At 37.6% G+C, this 19,395-nt stretch overlaps 1 protein-coding gene across 6 annotated transcripts in view; it reads right to left on the minus strand.

Annotated features, from left to right (window-relative positions):
• SUGCT (succinyl-CoA:glutarate-CoA transferase) overlaps positions 1-19,395 on the minus strand; it is a 684,957-nt gene that overhangs the window by 641,812 nt on the left and 23,750 nt on the right. For all 6 annotated transcript variants that reach the window (XR_009520588.1, XM_060020208.1, XM_060020209.1 and 3 more), the window contains exon 6: positions 18,162-18,282. Coding sequence is in view for 5 of the 6 variants with exons in the window: in XM_060020208.1 (XP_059876191.1) it covers positions 18,162-18,282 (121 nt within the window). In the remaining variant the exon portion in view is untranslated. The remainder of the gene's footprint in view (positions 1-18,161; positions 18,283-19,395) is intronic.

The following is a 19,395-nucleotide window of genomic DNA, read 5'->3' on the forward strand; positions in this document are numbered from 1 at the left end:
TTCTTTACCACTGGACCACCAGGGAAGTCCCTCTTAATCTTTCTTTTAAATTGGGTAAATTGTTCTCTTGGAATGGTACTCCCTAACCATGCGTGACCAACTCAAAGGGACACTAATGACAGTTTTTCAAGCCCATCTTTTTCCAGGATTATAACATGGCAAGCGGCCAAATATCTCTGCCCACAAATGTAAGATTTTCCAAGAATACACTGCCACCGTCGTTAATTCTAGAATCAATAAACTGCATGGAAAAATCAACAGACAGCTTTCCAGAACCAGAATTTGGGTCCTCCATCAGCCACATTCACTTTTCTGATTCTACAGCCATTCAGAGACTACAAATTCCAAGTACACAATACAGGAGAAACTGGATGAGGATTGGTAGATGTGCACAGCAGGCTGGGATGCTTTGATACCTATGGAAAAGCACTGTATGTAGGGGTGGAGACAAGAATAATTCCATAAGCAATTCATGCTGAAGTGGTTGGCAGGGGAGGGGGACACACTTCCTATGGTATCTGGGGCCCTAGTTTAATCTTTGTATCAGGAATTTAAAGCAAGAGACTAAAAACCTTGGTGCAGTAAACGTCTCCTAAATTCAGGTATGGATACTATAAACAATTTGCCATTCAATCTTATATTGAGAGAGAGGAAACACCAGCACCCAAGGGGACAGCCAGAGTAAAAAAGAACACTCCCCCAGGAACATCCTTACATATGGCCTGAACCTCCTGATTTCCCTGTAGTCCTTTTGTCCTTCTTACATAGACTACGAATAAATTACAACATTCTTAAGCAAATTTAGCCAGCCATGTCCCTTTATGCTTTCTTTTAAGCTATCTGTACATCTGTACCAAGACAAAATTTTTAATTTTTTTTTTGAACATGAAAATCCTTTTTAAAACACTTCTATTTCCCAAAACAAGTGAAGAAAGTAGAATGGGCTTTCCTGTGGATGGAAGCTGTAGGTAAATTTCATTTTTGATCCGTAATCTCTGTCCTTCTACAGGTAATTAAAGCCAGATATTTCCTAAAAGGTCTGGGCTGTGAGTTGCAGTCATCTACCTCCACTTACTAATGGAGAAATATCAGTTCTAAAATCCAGAACCCTTGATAGCATAGAACTTCTAAACCCTTAGCTATCTCTAAATATTATTTTCATTTGATAAGAAATAAATGACACACTAAACTCTTTGACTGGTCACTGTGGGCTGGTATCCTAAAAGTTCTGCATCATTGTGATTAAAAATATCAAATTATAACATGGCCCTGAAAAAGGAGACTTCATTAATTTTAATAGACCCTAAAATATCTGCTCATGCTAGAAACTTTGGGGATCTTTCTCAGTCCTTTACCTCATTCCCCACCTCATCAAGACCGATCAATTTTACCTCTGGATTATTAGATATAAATATTCCCTCCTCCCTATACAGTCTTTCTACTTTAACTAAGTCTCAGTTTAGACCCACAATGAAATGAAAAACCTTACCATAACCCTAACTCCCTGTTCCTGGTACTTACTTCTGAAACACAAAGAGGTACAGATCATAACCCTATTCAAAATTTCCCAATGAGTTTCCAGTCAGAGATAGTGAGCTCAGGCATTGCAATTCTCTCTCCCAATTCTGACAGAAATAACCAAATAAAAAATGGGGAAAACCTGCATCTGTGCCCTCCAAATGCCTAAAGTTTAGGAATTTCTACTAAATACAAATTCAAATAGAATTTGAGTTTGGACAAAGGTCTGGAAGTGTAGATGAGTAACTCACCTCGTTAAGCTTCACTTCCTCCCAGGAAAACAAACAATAGAGAGCATACAGTGGTAAAGGCAGGGCTGGGCGAGACTGCCAGGTTCGAAGTCAACTGCCTACTAGCAGAGCAATCCCGCACGAGCGACAAATTCTTTGTGCCTCAGCTCTCTCACTCAAAAATTATGAATGGTAACAGAAGTTACGTCATGTAGTTATTGAAAAGATTATATCAATTAACACGTGTAAAGTGATGAACAGTGCCTAACATTTAACGTGTTCAATAAACGCTATTATTATCCCACTATGACGTAGACTGTGATTCCAGTAACAAGCGCTTGAGAGAGCCACACTTAATGTAGGCATCAATAATGCCACATTGCTAACCTAGTGTTTGCTCTAATATAATTTTTATTTCATACAATATATAAACTTGCTTTATTAAGTTAATGGTACTATAAGATTTATAACAGGAAAACCCACAGTCACACTTCCCTACGTTCATCAAATCCTATCACCCAAATGACAACCACTTCCAACACTTTCAGCTATTTCTTCTAGTATATTTACCTTAATACTTTTAAATATTACTATTTCTTGAATGTCAACTTCACGCATTAGATATTAGCTTTCTATCATGGAAGATATGGATTTTGCTATCTTATCTCATTTCCCAGATATAAGTATTTATATTATTATGACTATGAAAATATTGTCCACTTCCAAGCCACATTATCTTTCTTTTCCTCACCATTTGGTGTGCTTAGTTTTCTACGTGCCTATCCCTAAACCCTCCCCCTACCTTTCCAATAGAATTGAATTTCCGATATGATGGCCAAACAGATCAGGTAATTTACTAGTTCCATTTTTTTTAATTGGAGACAACTTCCTGCAGTCCTGTGTCCTCTTGTCCAACCTGGATCAGCTGCTCTCTAGGCCTGCTGTACAACTGGTCAAACAGGGCTCTCCTTCCCCTCTCTCCTCTGTTGAATTCTTTGTTTCCTAGATCCCACATCATCGTTAATATTATTATTATTCCTCTATTTAGGTGGAAAACATCCTTCAGTAGCTTCCTGAGAAAGTATGCAAAAGAAGTAAAATTTCTGAATAAAACTTACATGGCTGAATTCTGGCTCAGATTACAAAGCAAAAATAACAGCACTTTAATACAACATACAATGAAGTAAGCAGAGAAAGCAGCATTGAGCCAGAGAATGTGAGAAACATCATCAGAACATGAGGAATTAACATATTTTGTTCACAGTCTCTGCCCTGAGAAAAGGTTGCTTGAGAGCAGTTTCCTCTCATTTTAGAGTATCATGGTACACATGCTGGAGCTGAGGGTACGTGGAAGGTAAGTGTCTGGAGCATTATGGAGGGAGGAGACTAGAAGACTCAAGGTATGAGAATAATACTTCATGTTAAGGTTGCATCACTTCTGTAGATTCCATTTGCGCTCTTATTTAATCCTTACAATAACATTTTAGGGGGAGGCACCAGCATCACTGTCCCCATTTTACAGCCAGCTAACACAGGTTAAAAGAGATTAAATTACTTGACCAAAGCTACATAACCAACAATGACAGGACTGGGACTTCAACCCAGGTCCTCTGACCACCAAGCCTTTGCTTTCCATTATGTAATCTCATGAAAAATAGTTTATGACTAGGATATACCCAATATAAAACTTACATAACACAATCTGAAATATATTTAGTGACTTCATGTCCTTAATATCTATAGAATAACTTGCAGTTCTGAAAGAATTTTTATGAACTACATCTCAGACTCACTAGCAGCCTATGAAGTAAGCAGGACAAATTTATTCGCATTTTAGAGATAAGGACATTTAGGCTCAGATCAGTGTAATGATGCCTCCAAGGTCACGTGCCACTATAATACAAGTCTCATAAAACCTTGTTGAAAGCTTTCAATTATGTTGCATGATATTTTTTATAATTGATAAGCAATTAATATTGATACCATGATTACAAGATTTGCCTATATATAAATTACGCCAATTGTGTATTATTTTATATGAGATAATATATAATAAGTGCTTAGCACCATGTCTCATACATAGTAAACACTCAATAAATATTAGATATTATTTTATATAGCCAGGCCAAATGTAAAGTTTTTCATGATTCCATTTCTGCCTACTTCTGTAAGCCTTTTCATTGTAGAGAATTATTTTCATTCTTGGGAATGTGGGCACAGGACTCAGATTCCTGGCTTTTACATCATAATGTATTTTCTAACCTAAGTATCATACCTCAGGGCCTACACTCAAAAGGGAACAAATAAAGTACTTTTTTTTCTGTCCATTCTGTTGTGTCATCCTGCCTTCCAGCCATGAATACCAAGTGCCCTAAATCTGGGACCTGCAACTTTCTTCCATTAAGGGCCAGATAGAAAATATTTTTTAGACTTTTCAGGGTTTGGGGGTCTCTGTTGGCAACTACTGATCTCTGCTATTGCAATGCAAAAGCAACCATAGACAATATGTAAACAAATGGACGTGGCTGTGTTCCAATAAAACTTTATTTTTTTAAAAGAGACAGCTGGTCATATTTGGCCCACAGGCACTTCCAGCCCCCTGCTCTAGATAAGCGAGTCTGAGAGCTGCAAGGAATCCAATGAAATGTTGGGAGTGCAGAGGTGGAAGAGGTAGGGCCATGAGAGGGAAATGTATTTTAACATACTGCCTCTTCACACCTTGTCTCACAATCTGAGATTCCTCCTGTGCCTTGTCCCACTTTTGCCCCACTACCTATACCTGAGGAGTGTCTAGGCCACATTGTCCTTTGTTCAATGCTTTCCTAATTCGAATTTTATTGTTTTAGATAACTTTGTGACTCAAGATAGTCAAAATAATGGACCAAATAGCTTATGTCCAGTAATCCCCATGACTTTCAGGAGTAATAAGTAGTTCAAGTCCAAATGACAGATCAGATATGTAATGGTGGAGGGATTAGAGGGCATGTATCCCACTCAAAGAAGTAAAAGACCCACAGAAACACTGAAGACAACAACTGAGGACTTTGTTGTTCACAATTGATACTGTGTACCTTCAACTAGACACTGATAGGTAAAAGCTCTAAATGAGGGTATTTTTGTGGACATGTACATATTAGTGTAGTCACTGCCTCCATATGCTGAGTTAGAAACAGAACTGAAGGTATGTGGAAGGCAAGGGCCCAAGTTACTGTGGGAGAAATAGAATAAAGATTCAAAATACAAAGATGGTAACTGAACAAATAAGATTCTGGGTGTATCTAACTGAGGTGAGGGCATGTCCCACACTACCATCGTGGCTTTCCTCAGAGCTGCAAGAAACATGACTGAAGTTTCTGACTGGAGTAGGAGAAATGTGCCCTCCTAGAAATATTTGGGACTGTAAAATTTCATTTCTCAGATTGAAAGTTTTAAAATAACTATAATATTTTTATTTTGAAGTAAAATCAGCAATTCTCATAGAACTCTCATTATTATAACTATTCATCCTAATAGGCAATTCTTCTCTTCAGAAAGAATTCATTTAAATTCCCTTTCCTCAGTCCTTTGAGTATTTCCTAGACAATGTTAGGAATGCGAAATTATTTACAACAGAATGATAAATATAGGGTGAATAGCAATAAGAATCTAAAGATGTAAAATTAGCATATGGAGTAAGATTTTCACCAAAACAACAACAAAAAACCCTGGTATTTTCGTCAATATTTAGTATTAAGCAAATGACAACTATAAGCTAATCCCATCAGATTGAAAAGAAATAAAAGACAAAAAGAGCTTTTAATTTATACATACATGAATCAATTGATTATTAAACAAAGGAGTGTTTTATATATTCAATACCTAGTCATCAAATATTTGTATTTGTAGACCACTATTTAAAACATAGTACAAACAACATTTTCTTGTGGTTGTGACATAGTAATTAGAATTTCACAGTACACTTTGTAGTTTAGACTAGTCTTCTTTTCTTACTTTTTAAATTTTTTATTTTTTAACTTTAATTTTTTTAATCATGATAAAGTATACATAACACAAAATTTACCATTTTAACCATTTTTAAGTGTACAGTCCAGTGGTACTCACACTGTCACTACTATTCATCTCTAAAACTTTTCATCTTCCCAACTGACACTCTGCATCCGTTAAACAGTAACGCCCCATTTTTCTTTCCCCCAAGCCTCTAACAATCATCATTCTATCTTCTATCTCTACGAATCTGACTACTCTAGGTACCTCATAGAAGTGGAGTAATACAGTATTGGTCCTCTTGTGACTGGCTTATTTCACTTGGCATAACGTCTTCAAGGTTCATCCATGTTGCAGCCTGTGTCAGAATTCCCTTCCTTTTCAAGGCTAAATAATATCCCATTGTATGTATACCACATTTTATTTATCCATTTATCCACTGATGGACACTTGGGTTGCTTCCAACTTTTGACTATTTTTGAATAATGCTATTAGGAACATAATGCAAACATCTGTTCAAGTACTTTCTTTCAATTCTTTTGGATATATAATCAAAAGTGGAATTGCTGAATTATATGGTAATTCTATGTTTAATTTTTTGAAGAACCCCCTATGTGGCTCACCATTTCCCATTCCTACCAACAGTGCACAAGGGCTCCAATTTTTCCACATCCTCACCAACACTGTTAACTTTTGTTTTTTTGATAGTAGCTATCCCAGTGGATATGAAGTGGTATGTTACTGTGGTTTTGATTTGCATTTCCCTAATAATTAGTAATGTTGAGTATCTTTTCATGTGCTCATTGGCAATGTGTATATTCTCTCTGGAGAAATGTGTTCACATCCTTGACCCATTTTTTAATCAGACTGTTTGTTAGAGTGTCTTTCTTATAACCAAATGTTTATCAAATTTTTTAAACTTTGGTATTTCTCACTTGATAACTTTTTGTGAAATTTATGTTCTTTACAAAACGGATTCACTTATTCCACAGTCTGATATTCTATCAACATCCCTTATCTTTCAGGGTGTACAACTGTTACTTACTCAACATACTTTGACCTTTGTGAAGCTACTATGGTTCAAATAAGGGCTGAAAGTTGTAGTACTGCACTAATGCTGGCTTGGAAGGCCATCCAAAGAATGAAAAAATTCATTAGCATTCATGAAATAAATGCTATCTAAATTTTATCTAACATTCTTTTTTTTATCCTTTTAAGCATAACATTTCTTCCTATCTAGCATTGCTTCTTTAATTTGTGGATTTATATCCCAGACCTATTACCATAAGGGGAAACAATTTAGTTCTGATGACAGGATTTTTGGACTGTGGCTAAGTCTTGGCATGTTTATCTGGCATGATCTATGAAACATTTGATTTGTGAAGGTTTTGAAATAACTACTGCTTTGACATTAACTAACATTGTCATCTTTTTCCCTTTTGTTGGCCCCAAGTGGTTCTTTGAACTGGGAACCAATATATCCATATATTAGAAATCAGAGACCAAAGGTGAAACCAACAGATTCTAGATTTACACCATATTTCTAGGCTCAGGTTATCTCTTTGATTTTAGAATTTTAAAGCATTGAGAAAACAACTCAAGTTCATTTTCAAGTCATGGGTTTCTCTTTTATCGATCAATAGTACGAGAGAAATGAAAGTGTCTGAGAACTGAAGAAGCTCAAACACATATTTATGTATAAAATTGTGTCATGAGATGGTGCTCACTGCATATCCCTAATTATACCCAGCAGAGTTCTTTTAAGAGCAGCAATTTTGTCTCTTTCAGCATAATGGGGAATCATTTTATCCATGTTCCAGTCCAGTAAATTTTCTTAATCCCACAGTTTCATAAAAACTTCCCAAGGAAAATTAACTTAATGTTCCTTATACCCAGTAACAATTCAGTATCAGCTTTAAAGTGGGATTTGCTATTGGGAAAAAATATTTATTTAGAAATTATGTATATGGAAATGACTGACCTTTTCATTTGTGTCTAAATAATTTAAAATGTATACAAAACTAATCAAAACACTTTTAGTTTACTAAATATTATCTTTTCGTACTTAAAAATTTCGAACACAGATATCTCAGGTTTACTCTACTGAATGTTATTCTTTACTACCTGAAAAACGTATTTCTTCAACAAACTTTGAGTTAAAGAATGTTCAAACAGGACTCTCTTGCCTCAGTTTCAGCTGAGGCTTCAAACCCAAAAAGAATGCCATAAGTGCCAGAACACCAATGCAGGTCATGCTAACAGACTATGAAACCAGTTTTACTGCTCTTAGCTTACCATCCATTTCAGGGTATGTGAGAAAAGGTGGAAAGATAAATGAGACCTTTAGCATGAATTTCCTTACAAAGAGTTGTTAGCCTTACAGATGGCTAGCAGGCACATGAAAAGATGCTCAACATCACTAATTATTAGAGAAATGCAAATAAAAACTACAATGAGGTACCACGTCACACCAGTCAGAATGTCCATTATTAAAAGTCTACAAGTAACAAATTCTGGAGAGGGTGTGAAAAAAAGGGAACCCTCCTACACTGTTGGTGGGAATGTAAATTGGTGCAGCCACTATGGAAAACAGTATAGAGGTTCCTCAAAAAACTAACAATAGAGATGCCATATGATCCAGCAATCCCACTCCTGGGCATATATGTGGACAAAACTATAATTCAAAAAGTTACATACACCCCTATGTTCACAGCAGCACTATTCACAATGGCCAAGACATGGAAACAAGCTTTATCCAGATGAATGGATAAAGAAGATGTGGTACATATATACACTAGAATACTACTCGGCCATAAAAAAAGAATAAAATAATGCCACTGGGAGGTACATGGATGGACCTAAAGATTATCATACTAAATGAAGTAAATCAGAAAGAAAAAGACAAATACTGTATGATATCACTTGCATGCGGAATCTAAAATATGACACAAAAAGGATCATGCTGTGACTTATGTCAAAGAGTGTTCTGCCTATGTTTTCCTCTAAGAGTTTGATAGTTTCTGGCTTTACATTTAGGTCTTTAATCCATTTTGAGTTTATTTTTCTGTACGGTGTTAGGGAGTGTTCTAATTTCATTCTTTTACATGTGGCTGTCCAGTTTTCCCAGCACCACTTATTGAAGAGACTGTCTTTTCTCCACTGTATATTCTTGCCTCCTTTATCAAAGTTAAGGTGACCATATGTGCATGGGTTTATGCCAACAAACACATGAAAGAATGCTCAACATCATTAATCATTAGAGAAATGCAAATCAAAACTACAGTGAGATATCATCTCACACTGGTCAGAATGGCCATCATCAAAATATCTACAAACAATAAATGCTGGAGAGGGTGGGAAGAAAAGGGAACCCTCTTGCACTGTTGGTGGGAACGTAAATTGATAAAGCCACTATGGAGAACAGTATGGAGGTTCCTTAAAAAACTAAAAATAGAACTACCATACGACCAAGAAATCCCACTACTGGGCATATACCCGGAGAAAACCATAATTCAAAAAGAGTCATGTACCAAAATGTTCATTGCAGCACTATTTACAATAGCCAGGACATGGAAACAACCTAAGTGTCCATCGACAGATGAATGGATAAAGAAGATGTGGCACATATATACAATGGAATATTACTCAGCCATAAAAAGAAACGAAATTGAGTTATTTGTAGTGAGGTGGATGGTCCTAGAGTCTGTCATACAGAGTGAAGTCAGTCAGAAAGAGAAAAACAAATACCATGTGCTAACACATATATATGGAATCTAAAAAAAAAAAAAAAAAAAAATGGTCATGAATAACGTAGGGGTAAGACAGGAATAAAGACACAGACCTACTAGAGAACGGACTTGAGGATATGGGGAGGGGAAGGGTAAGCTGGGACAAAGTGAGGGAGTGGCATGGACATATATACACTACCAAATGTGAAATAGATAGCTAGTGGGAAGCAGCCGCATAGCACAGGGAGATCAGCTCTGTGCTTCGTGAGGACCTAGAGGGATGGGATAGGGAGGGTGGGAGGGAGGGAGACGCAAGAGGGAAGAGATATGGGACATATGTATAGGTATAACTGATACACTTTGTTATAAAGCAGAAACTAACACACCATTGTAAAGCAATTGTACTCCAATAAATATGTTAAAAAAAAGAGTTATACAGCAGAAACTAACACAATATTGTAAAGCAATTATACTCCAATAAGAATATTAAAAAAGAAAAAATAAAATAAATAAATAAATAAAAAATATGACACAAATGAACTTTCCTACGAAACAGAAACAGACTCACAGACATAGAGAACAGACTTGTGGTTGTCAAGAGGGAGGGGGTGGGGGAGGAAAGGATTGGGAGTTTGGGGTTAGCAGATGTAAAATATTATATAGAGAATGGATAAACAACAAGGTCCTACTGTAATAGCACAGGGAACTATATTCAATATCTTGTGATAAACCGTAACGAAAAAGAATATGAAAAAGAATGTATATATATGTATAACTGAATCACTTTGCTGCTCAGCAGAAATTAACCCAACATTGTAAAACAACTATGCTTCAATAAAATAAATTTTAAAAAATAAAAGAAAGAGTTGTCAGCATGCTGTGCATTTCACCCTGCCATAGGGTAGAGGCAGGCTGCTTCCTCTTTACTTCAAGCCACATGAGGGACACTTCAAAAAAAGCATCTGAGGTCTGGGCCTATAGTTTAGGAATATGAAAGTACATAATGACTGGACACGTGCCTAAAAAAGTACCAAAAGGAAGAGACTATGGTTACATCAGTGAAAGGCAGCAGAACTAAAAGAGTTGGGAGTAAACTTCACTCCCAATGCTGAGGAAGAGCAAGGACGAGTTTTCCCCATGGGCTAAGTGGGCCAACAGGAGAGCAGAACTAGTTCATCACAAAAGGAATTCTATTAACATACACACACTACTGTATATAAAATAGATCATCAGCAAGGACCTACTGTAGAGCACAGGGAACTCTACTCAATATCTTGTACTAATAATGGAATGTTCCTGTAACAGAAAAGACTGTGAAAAAGAATACATATATATATATATACACACACACACACACACACACACACATAACTGAATCACTTTGCTGTACACCTTACACTAACACAACATGGTAAATCAACTATACTGCAATTAAAAAATTACAAAAATTAAAAAAGGAATTCTATCCATGAGGGCTGCCTATAGGACAAAGTGACCTTGACCTGAACAGGTGGCCTCTGTATACATAAGACTGCACAAAGCCAAGTATTAAAGAGGGAGAACTACAGTCTGAAGTCTCTGAAGAGCCTACAAAGCTCCCCATAGGACAATTTGCCACCAACTGAGCTTCAGCCACACAGTAGGCTGCAATGCAGTGCCCAACTACCCCCATCAAGCAGAAGCTCTTTTATACCCATTAACTCACTCTCTTCCCTATGAGGGCCTGACTCTGAAAGAATCACAAAGAGAAGCTAGCAACAGGGAAGAGATGGGTCATGGAGGAATGAAGAAACTGACTATCCTCTTCCAACACACACACACACACACACACGCACACACACACACTCTTCTAGTTTCCAGGAAGTCAGGACAAGTTGGAGAAAGGGAAAAGTCATAAATTGTACAAGAGTCTGAAGTTTTCTTTTTAGATTGGACTGGAATTTGTAATACTTGAAATAAAATAATCGGAAAAGAAGTCTGTAGGACTTTCCTGGGATTTCACCAGTGAGCAAGGAAAATGAGTCAGGAGTGCAGGTTTGCAGAGGTAGGGTGGGAAAGAGTAAAGTTTCTGCTTACACTCCACTGAGTCCAACTTGTATAACACATCTGTTATATGTGTAAGGGTAAAAAGAAGTGTTTAAAGATAAAAAGATTATGCCCTTGGGGGATAAAATGAAGGCATAAAGTCACTTTCTGGAGTCCATCCATGTCTACAGACAAAATACAATCTCAGTCCTTAGTTTTATGGGCTGTGCTTTGAAATCTTGTATTTATGTGCTAAGTTTCTCTTCTCCTGCAGAGACGGTGTCATTGATTAAACTATGAGTTTGGTACAAAATGGTAAATATGTTAAACCACACTTTTGCTAGGGATCACGGACTATAAAGTTGGACAGATGACCACAACACTCTAAAATTCTGGGCAAAAAAATGTTCTGTTAGAAGGGGAGACAACAGAGACATCTATAATTTAGACCAGTAGTTTCCAGTTATTTTGACTGTGAGGATCTCTTTTAATGTCGTGTCTGTAACTGATTGTTTATTCAATCTAGAAATGATGCTTAATGAACTAAACTGGACTATTATTTTTAGAGGTTAAAAAAACTTGCACATCGTTATTCCATTTGACTTAGTTCTGATTCTTTTCTCTTTCTTCCTTCATCCCTCCCTTCCTTCCTTCCTCACTCCCTCTCTCCCTCTCTTCTTTCCTTCCTTCCTTCTTTCCTTCTTCCCTCCTTCCCTCCCTTTCTTTCTTGTTTTTCTTCCCTTCAAAATTTTTATGGGTTTAGAGTGCAGGCAGACTTCTAATTATTCTTTTTTAAAAGACATGGTTATGTGGTGAATATGTATAAAATGATGAAAATATACATATACACAGACTAACTCACTCCATAAGAATCCAAGTGCAGCAGTGTTTTGTTTTGTATTATCGTTGCCATGATATAGTGTTGGATGCAGTTGCTAGATGATCTGCCATATCCATCTGGGCTCATCACTCTCTGTTATTGACTCTGAAACACCATGGGAGCCTTTAGTAATCTAAAGAAATTTTATCTTAATAGCTACTCTCTCAAACATGAACCTTATGTCAAGACCAATGTTTATAATGAAATTCTTCAATGAGACAATCAGTATTCGACTCCCACCTCTTTCAAAGATCATTTTTGATATAATTTGAATCATATCCCTCTACTGCTCAAACCCCTTTCAGCACACCATGGCACTCGCACACCTCTATGCAGTGTCTTCTCAAGCATGCTGTTCCCAGTTATTGGTATCCTAGGCACACTGGCTTTCTCTTAGGCCTTTAAAGATAGCTAGATCTTTCCTACCTCTGCACGTGGTGTTCTCTCTGCCTGAATCGCTCCTCCCCTTGCTCTTTGCATGGCTGGCTCCTTCTCATACTTTAAGTCTATGAAATGTTACCTCCCCAGAAAGGACTTCCTTGACCATCCCATTTACTTATGCATCCCCTGCTCTACTAATCTCTACCGCAGTACCCTGTTTGATTCTTTCATGACAGCACAATTTGTTAGTACATGCCATACTCTCTTCTTAACCTGTTTATGAAGTCTCTCACACTAGGCTGTAAGCTCCTTAAAGGCAGGAATCATGTCTGCATTGTTCACTCTGTACACTCCACAAAGCCAGGAATCTACAGAAGCTCAAGAAACATGTACTGGAGTGGTGGGGGTGAGGGGCAGACAAAGGAAAGGAATGAGAAAGGAAGGGATAATTTGGGCATTTCTGAATCATTTGCTGCTGTTATTTCAAGCATAAAAGGGTATTCAGAATGGGGCTTCCCTGGTGGATGCAGGGGACACGGGTTTGAGCCCTGGTCCAGGAAGATCCCACATGCCGCGGAGCAACTAAGCCCGTGCGCCACAACTACTGAGCCTGCACTCTAGAGCCTGCAAGCCACAACTACTGAGCCCACGAGCCACAACTACTGAAGCCTGCGCGCTAGAGCCTGCGAGCCACAACTACTGAGCCCGTGTGCCACAACTACTGAGCCCACACTCCGCAACGAGAAGCCACTACAGTGAGAAGCCCACGCACCACAACAAAGAGTAGACCCCTCTCGCCGCAACTAGAGAAAGCCCATGTGCAGCAACAAAGACCCAACACAGCCAAAAATAAATAAATAAATAAGGGTATACAGAATAACATAAAAAATACTCATGCATCTGCCAGTTGGCTATTTGGCAAATATAGCTGAAGTCCTGTGTGTATCCCTGTCCCCCTTCCCTCCCTCCCCATGCTCCAGGGGTAATCATTCTCTTGAGTTTAGTATTTTTCATTACTACGAATATTTTTATATTTTAATCACATATGAGTAAACTACCAAAAAATATATATTTTATACAATTTTAATTCTGTATGAATAATATCATTCTGTATATCATCTTTTGTAACTTGTTCTCAAAAATTAAAAAACTGCTTTGCAAACTACTTTCCTTAAAAAAAAGACGAGAAAGTTTATTTAAAGGGTAAACACAATGTTCCTACCACAAAATTAGTTTAGTCAATAACATAATGTAATGTTTATCCTTTTAGAAAGAAAGAGTAATGAAGTTAACATGAAGAAAAAAAGTAACTTCTTTAAAATGCGGTAGCATTCTTATTGCTAAGTGTATATAATTAGTAACATGCACAGAAGACATGAAGGAAAGAAGATAAAAGTTTAAATTAAATTGCTAAGGAAAATATCATTGTACTTCTAAAAGTAGAGAAAGGTAGAGAATGGTCACCTTGAAAAAAATATACTTTGAAAAAATATAGATATGTCCCTTCAGAGATTCTCTCCACCCAGTGGTACACAGGAAACACTACAGTTTTCTCAAAAAGGAATTTGTAGTGAATTCTATTGATAGCTTTTTAAACACTGCCCCCTAACGTTCACACTCAGCTTCTTCTGAAATGACAAGAGGACCGTGCTAATAAAAATAATCGGGTCCTTCCTCCCTTTGTGATCAGTGTAGCAGTTTTGTCCTGTAGACCAGATTTCACAGACTGAGGCAGTCTCAGCCACACAATGGTCAGAATGCATTAAACTCCCAACCACTCCAAGGTTACTCTCATCAGCAGTAAGGGCAACATGTGAGTGAGAACAGACTATTTGGGCTTGGAAAGCACTGACAAGACATCAATACCACTGGGAAACATCAGGAAAGTCTAGGACCCCAATAATAACATGTGCAACTTTAGACTGATCTAATCAGTCTTATTAAAAAAAAACAAACATTGATTACCAAGAATATCAAACTTCTAAAAAAGGAGAGATGGCCCTGCTTTAGATACACACAAACTCATGACTCACAAATGACGGCTGCTTCCAAAATAATCTGTTGAAATTTAGACTCCCTGATGAGCAACTCTGTTCATGACTCCCACCGCTGCCAATATGATCCACAACAAATGAAAGAGAATAACAAAAATATATATTCTCAAGGAGACCTGTTCAGTGTCTTGTAATCACAAAGTCCATGTCATCACTTAACAATGATACATGTCTAAACAGAGAAAGTGTAGAAGCACTTAATACCAAGTCAAGAAGCCTGAGTTTTAAACCCATTTGCCGTTAAATAGCTGTGTGACCTTAGGTCCCTCAGCTGTTCTGGGTCTGTCTCCTTATCAGTCATAAAGAAGAGAGAGCTGTGTGAACGTTTTTCTAACGATTGTCAGGAGGTGGAGATACACAGGATTACAGAATAAAGAGGGCTGCTTTTTCAGACTACATACGCCTCTCCCCATCACCCCTTCATGCCCCATCGCTATTACCAAAAAGCATATGATACTCCCATTTTCCCCTTAGCTGAGAACTACTGAGAACTATAATCTATCTCTAAGGGCCTTTGCCACACTAAAATGTTAATACAGGATCTGAGAACTGGAAGAAAACTTAAAAGAGATTCTCCAGTCACAAGACAAGGCCCAGAAGAACTTTTAATTCTAACTGTAGTTAGATACAGATGTGAAACTTTGAGGAAGTGTGAGGCTTCCCAAGTGGATTAGCATTTCATTTAGCTGGGTGATGTGATGAAATACATTATTATTCCCAATCTTCACCCTTCCCGGATCCCATGCCCTTTTCAATGAGACTTTGTAGTTCCTGCCACTAGAGTATTATATTTAATCACCTCTTGGTATTAGGCTTGGCCATATGACTTGCCTTGACCAAATGAATACTAGCAGATATGATGTGAGCAGAGAGAGGCTTTAAACGTGCTTGTGAGATTAAGTTTGTTCTCTTGTGAGAATAACAATAAGTGAATATTTACTTCATGGTACGGACTCCTTTGGTACCTTAAAGCAATGATCATTACATTAGTGCTATGGACGAACTACATAAGAAATAACAGATTAGGCCAACTATGCCCTAACCCCAGGCTATCCTCTGAAAGTTTCTTTGGAAAATGTAAACATAACGTTTACCACTTACACTTATCTCTGAAAAGTAGAATGCAAAAAAAAAAAAAAAAAAAAAGGCAGCTATTAAAAATTCTTTAGCCAAGTTCTGATTATTCATTCATTGAAACTCCCTACCATGTGTTCTATACTGTGTGCTGAACAAGAGCCTGAAAGATAGTGAGGGAGACAGACAAGTAAAGAGTAAAATATGGTAGACAACAGCCAACCCAGTCTTCAGGGATCGAGAGAAAAAGTCTGCGCAGAAGCAATGACATCCAAGGCGAGATCTAAAGGACAAAGACAGAGTTACCGGGTATGGCAGGGGATTAGTGTTCCAAGCAATGGGAACATCGTGTGTAAAGGCTCTGCCGTGAGAGCGAGTGTGGTGCATTTAGGAGATGCAAGTAATTCAGGTCCATACGTGCTTTATGCTTTATGCTTTTCTGCTTCAACTGTCTATGAAAATAAACCCTTTCCTCACTTCGCCTCCGGGTTCTCCTCCCACCTCACTGACGATTCCTTCACGACTTCCTTCACTGTGTCATCATTGTCTCCTAAACATCTACTCATGGGAGTGCATCAGGCTCAGCCACTCAGACTCTCCTTTTTCTATCTAAACTCACTCTGTAAAAGATCAAATACAGCCTTCAAATACCATGTATTTGCTCATAACTATAAAATTTTACATCTCCTGACTCTTAGATCCAAGCCCTTACTCTACATTTCAAGCTAGACTTGGACTTGACATTCCAAGTCCAAACGTGATGTTCTCCCTCCCAAAGCTTCTTTCCACAGTGCTACTCGACTCTGTAAACAACAATTCTTCTAATCGCTCAGGCCAAAACCCTAGAGTCATCCTTAACTCTAGTCTTTCTCTGATACCCACATCTCATCCATCTGCAAACCTTACCCCCTTTTCTCGAAAACATTCAGAATTCTATCACTCTTTAACGACCTCGACCACTGCTACTCTAATTCAAGCCCCCATCATCTGTAGCCTGGACTATGTCAATAGCTTCGTAATTGTTCTCCCACTACCCTTGTCCTCGACAGTCTATTCTTAACACAGTAGCTAGAGTGATCCTTTTAAAAATGTCAGGTCGCATCATTCCTCTGCTTAAAACTCTCCATTAGCTTATAACCTTACTCGAAGTAAAAGCCTAATTCCTTAAGAGCAGCCCACAAGCCTTTACTAACCATCATCTTACTAACCATTATCTCCCTGATTTTCTTCCTACTACATTCCCCCTAACTCACTCTGTTTCAATCATCCTTGCTGGTCCTCAAACAGGCCCAACACAGTCTTGCCCTAGGTCCTCTGCACTTGCTGTTCCCCTTGCCCGAAACCCTCATTGCCAATAATGATACGATTCACTCCTTTACTTCATTCAGGTCTCGGCTTAAATGTCCCCTTTATCAATGAAGACTTGTCTCACCTCCCAGTATAAAATGGACCCTCCTAACCTCATCCCCCTTGCCCTGTTTAGTTTTTCTCTTTTGACCTTATCACTACTGCACTCAAATACAAAACACAAAAGAATGTGTTTACTTATTTACTATCTATCTCCCTAACCTAGAATGTAAATCTGCTGAAGAGCATATATATGTGTTATTCATTGCTGTATCTCAGAAGCTTAGAATACTGCCTGGCAGATCACAGGTCTGCAGTAAATATTTGGTGGATGAATTAATAAAATCTGAAAATCTTATAAATTATTCTGACAAAAGCTATTAATGTAACTTTCTATTTTAAGAATAACTTTTTAATACTGTATTCCTAATTAATAGCTAAGTGCTTATAAACTATGTAAAGATAACTAATACAATCACTTTTTTCCCTTTAGCCTAAAGACATACTTATACACACACAAACACACACACAGAGTTCACCATCAAGGGCTGAACAATCTAAAAGACTTCATAGCACTCTTTTCCTTCAGTTGGCTTTAGCACTTTTGAATATATTGAAGCAGTATGTTGAGATCCTATGTTATCTTAAAGCCAATTAATATCTCACCTGTAATTCTACATATAAGTTAATAATAGTACCTTGTCAGTATTTGAGAAATATCAGTAGAAAAACTGGCAAAACTACAGGCAGACAATTCACAGAAGAAATACAAAAAATGTTCATTTAGGTTAATGTTCTTTAGTGATTAATTTTCAACAACCTAAAATGGCTCGGCAGGGAGGGAGAGCAGAAGCACCTCAAGCGCGAGGTTTCTTATATACAGAAAGAGACACAGAAACTGGAAAACCTCGCCACTGACGAGGGTGTGGTGCTGAGATACCTGTGATGGAACAGTAGACCATGTGAGGCGCTACCACGTCTATATCTTCATAGCCCAGCCCCATTGCAGACAATTTGCCAGGGACATAGTTTTCCACAAATACATCACAAACAGCTGCAAGCTGAAAGAAGAGGTGAAGATGAGTCAGACTTCTTAAGGGACTTCCCAGCTTTCAACAAATCCCCACATGATAGAATTCTAATTTCAGTAAACACAATTGATCCTCGCTTTGTAAAAGCCCAGAAAAATCACAGGAAAAGTAGAATTACAAAGTATTCTTAGATAAACACGAAGGCTCTGGTCAACTACCTGAGGTATTACTGCCAGTAAAACAATGGGTATTAAAATTTTCAGTTATTACCATGGTATTAAGTGGATTCTGCTTACATTAAATGTAAGAAATTATCTAGGCTATATGGTCTATCTAAATATATTCTCAGAAGTTTAGGTAAAAAAATTAGAATATAAGAACATAAAATATACAAAAAATATCTTTTAACCCCTTTAAAATAAAACTAAATACAATGTCTTTACTACTCCATCCTTATTATGTAATATTCCTCATTACAACATGTACATATAGGCACTTAATACATGTAAACATGATTCTGAATTGCTTTCACACTTTCCAGATGCTTTCTTTCCAAAGAGTTTTAAATGTATTTAATGAACCATTTAAAAAAAAAAAAACTGCTAAACTATAACCCAGTAAATCAGTAACTGTCAGAAACAAAACCCCAACTCTGATTCCCAGATCACTGCAACAAGCCATCGTAAACCTTAATCTTAAAATTCTTTTCAAAATTTCAATTGTGACTACATATCTTTTTTTTTTTTTTTTTTTTTGCGGTACGTGGGCCTCTCACTGTTGTGGACTCTCCCGTTGTGGAGCACAGGCTCCAGACGCACAGGCTCAGCAGCCATGGCTCACGGGCCTAGCGGCTCCGCGGCATGTGGAGTCTTCCGGGACCGGGGCACAAACCCGTGTCCCCTGCATCAGCAGGCGGACTCTCAACCACTTGCGCCACCAGGGAAGCCCAATTCAATAATTTTTTAATTGCCATGTTGACATAGATATACTCTCACACATCAAACTAATGTAATAGAATAAGACTCTGGACCAGGGGTGGGCAAACTTTTTTCATAAAATATCAAAAAGTAAATATTTTAGCCTTTTTAGGCCACATACATTCCCTGTCACATGTTCTTTATTTTTCTTTAACAATCTTTAAAA

The sequence above is a fragment of the Delphinus delphis genome, chromosome 9, assembly GCF_949987515.2.
Source record: "Delphinus delphis chromosome 9, mDelDel1.2, whole genome shotgun sequence".
Classification (NCBI taxonomy): Eukaryota; Metazoa; Chordata; class Mammalia; order Artiodactyla; family Delphinidae; genus Delphinus; species Delphinus delphis.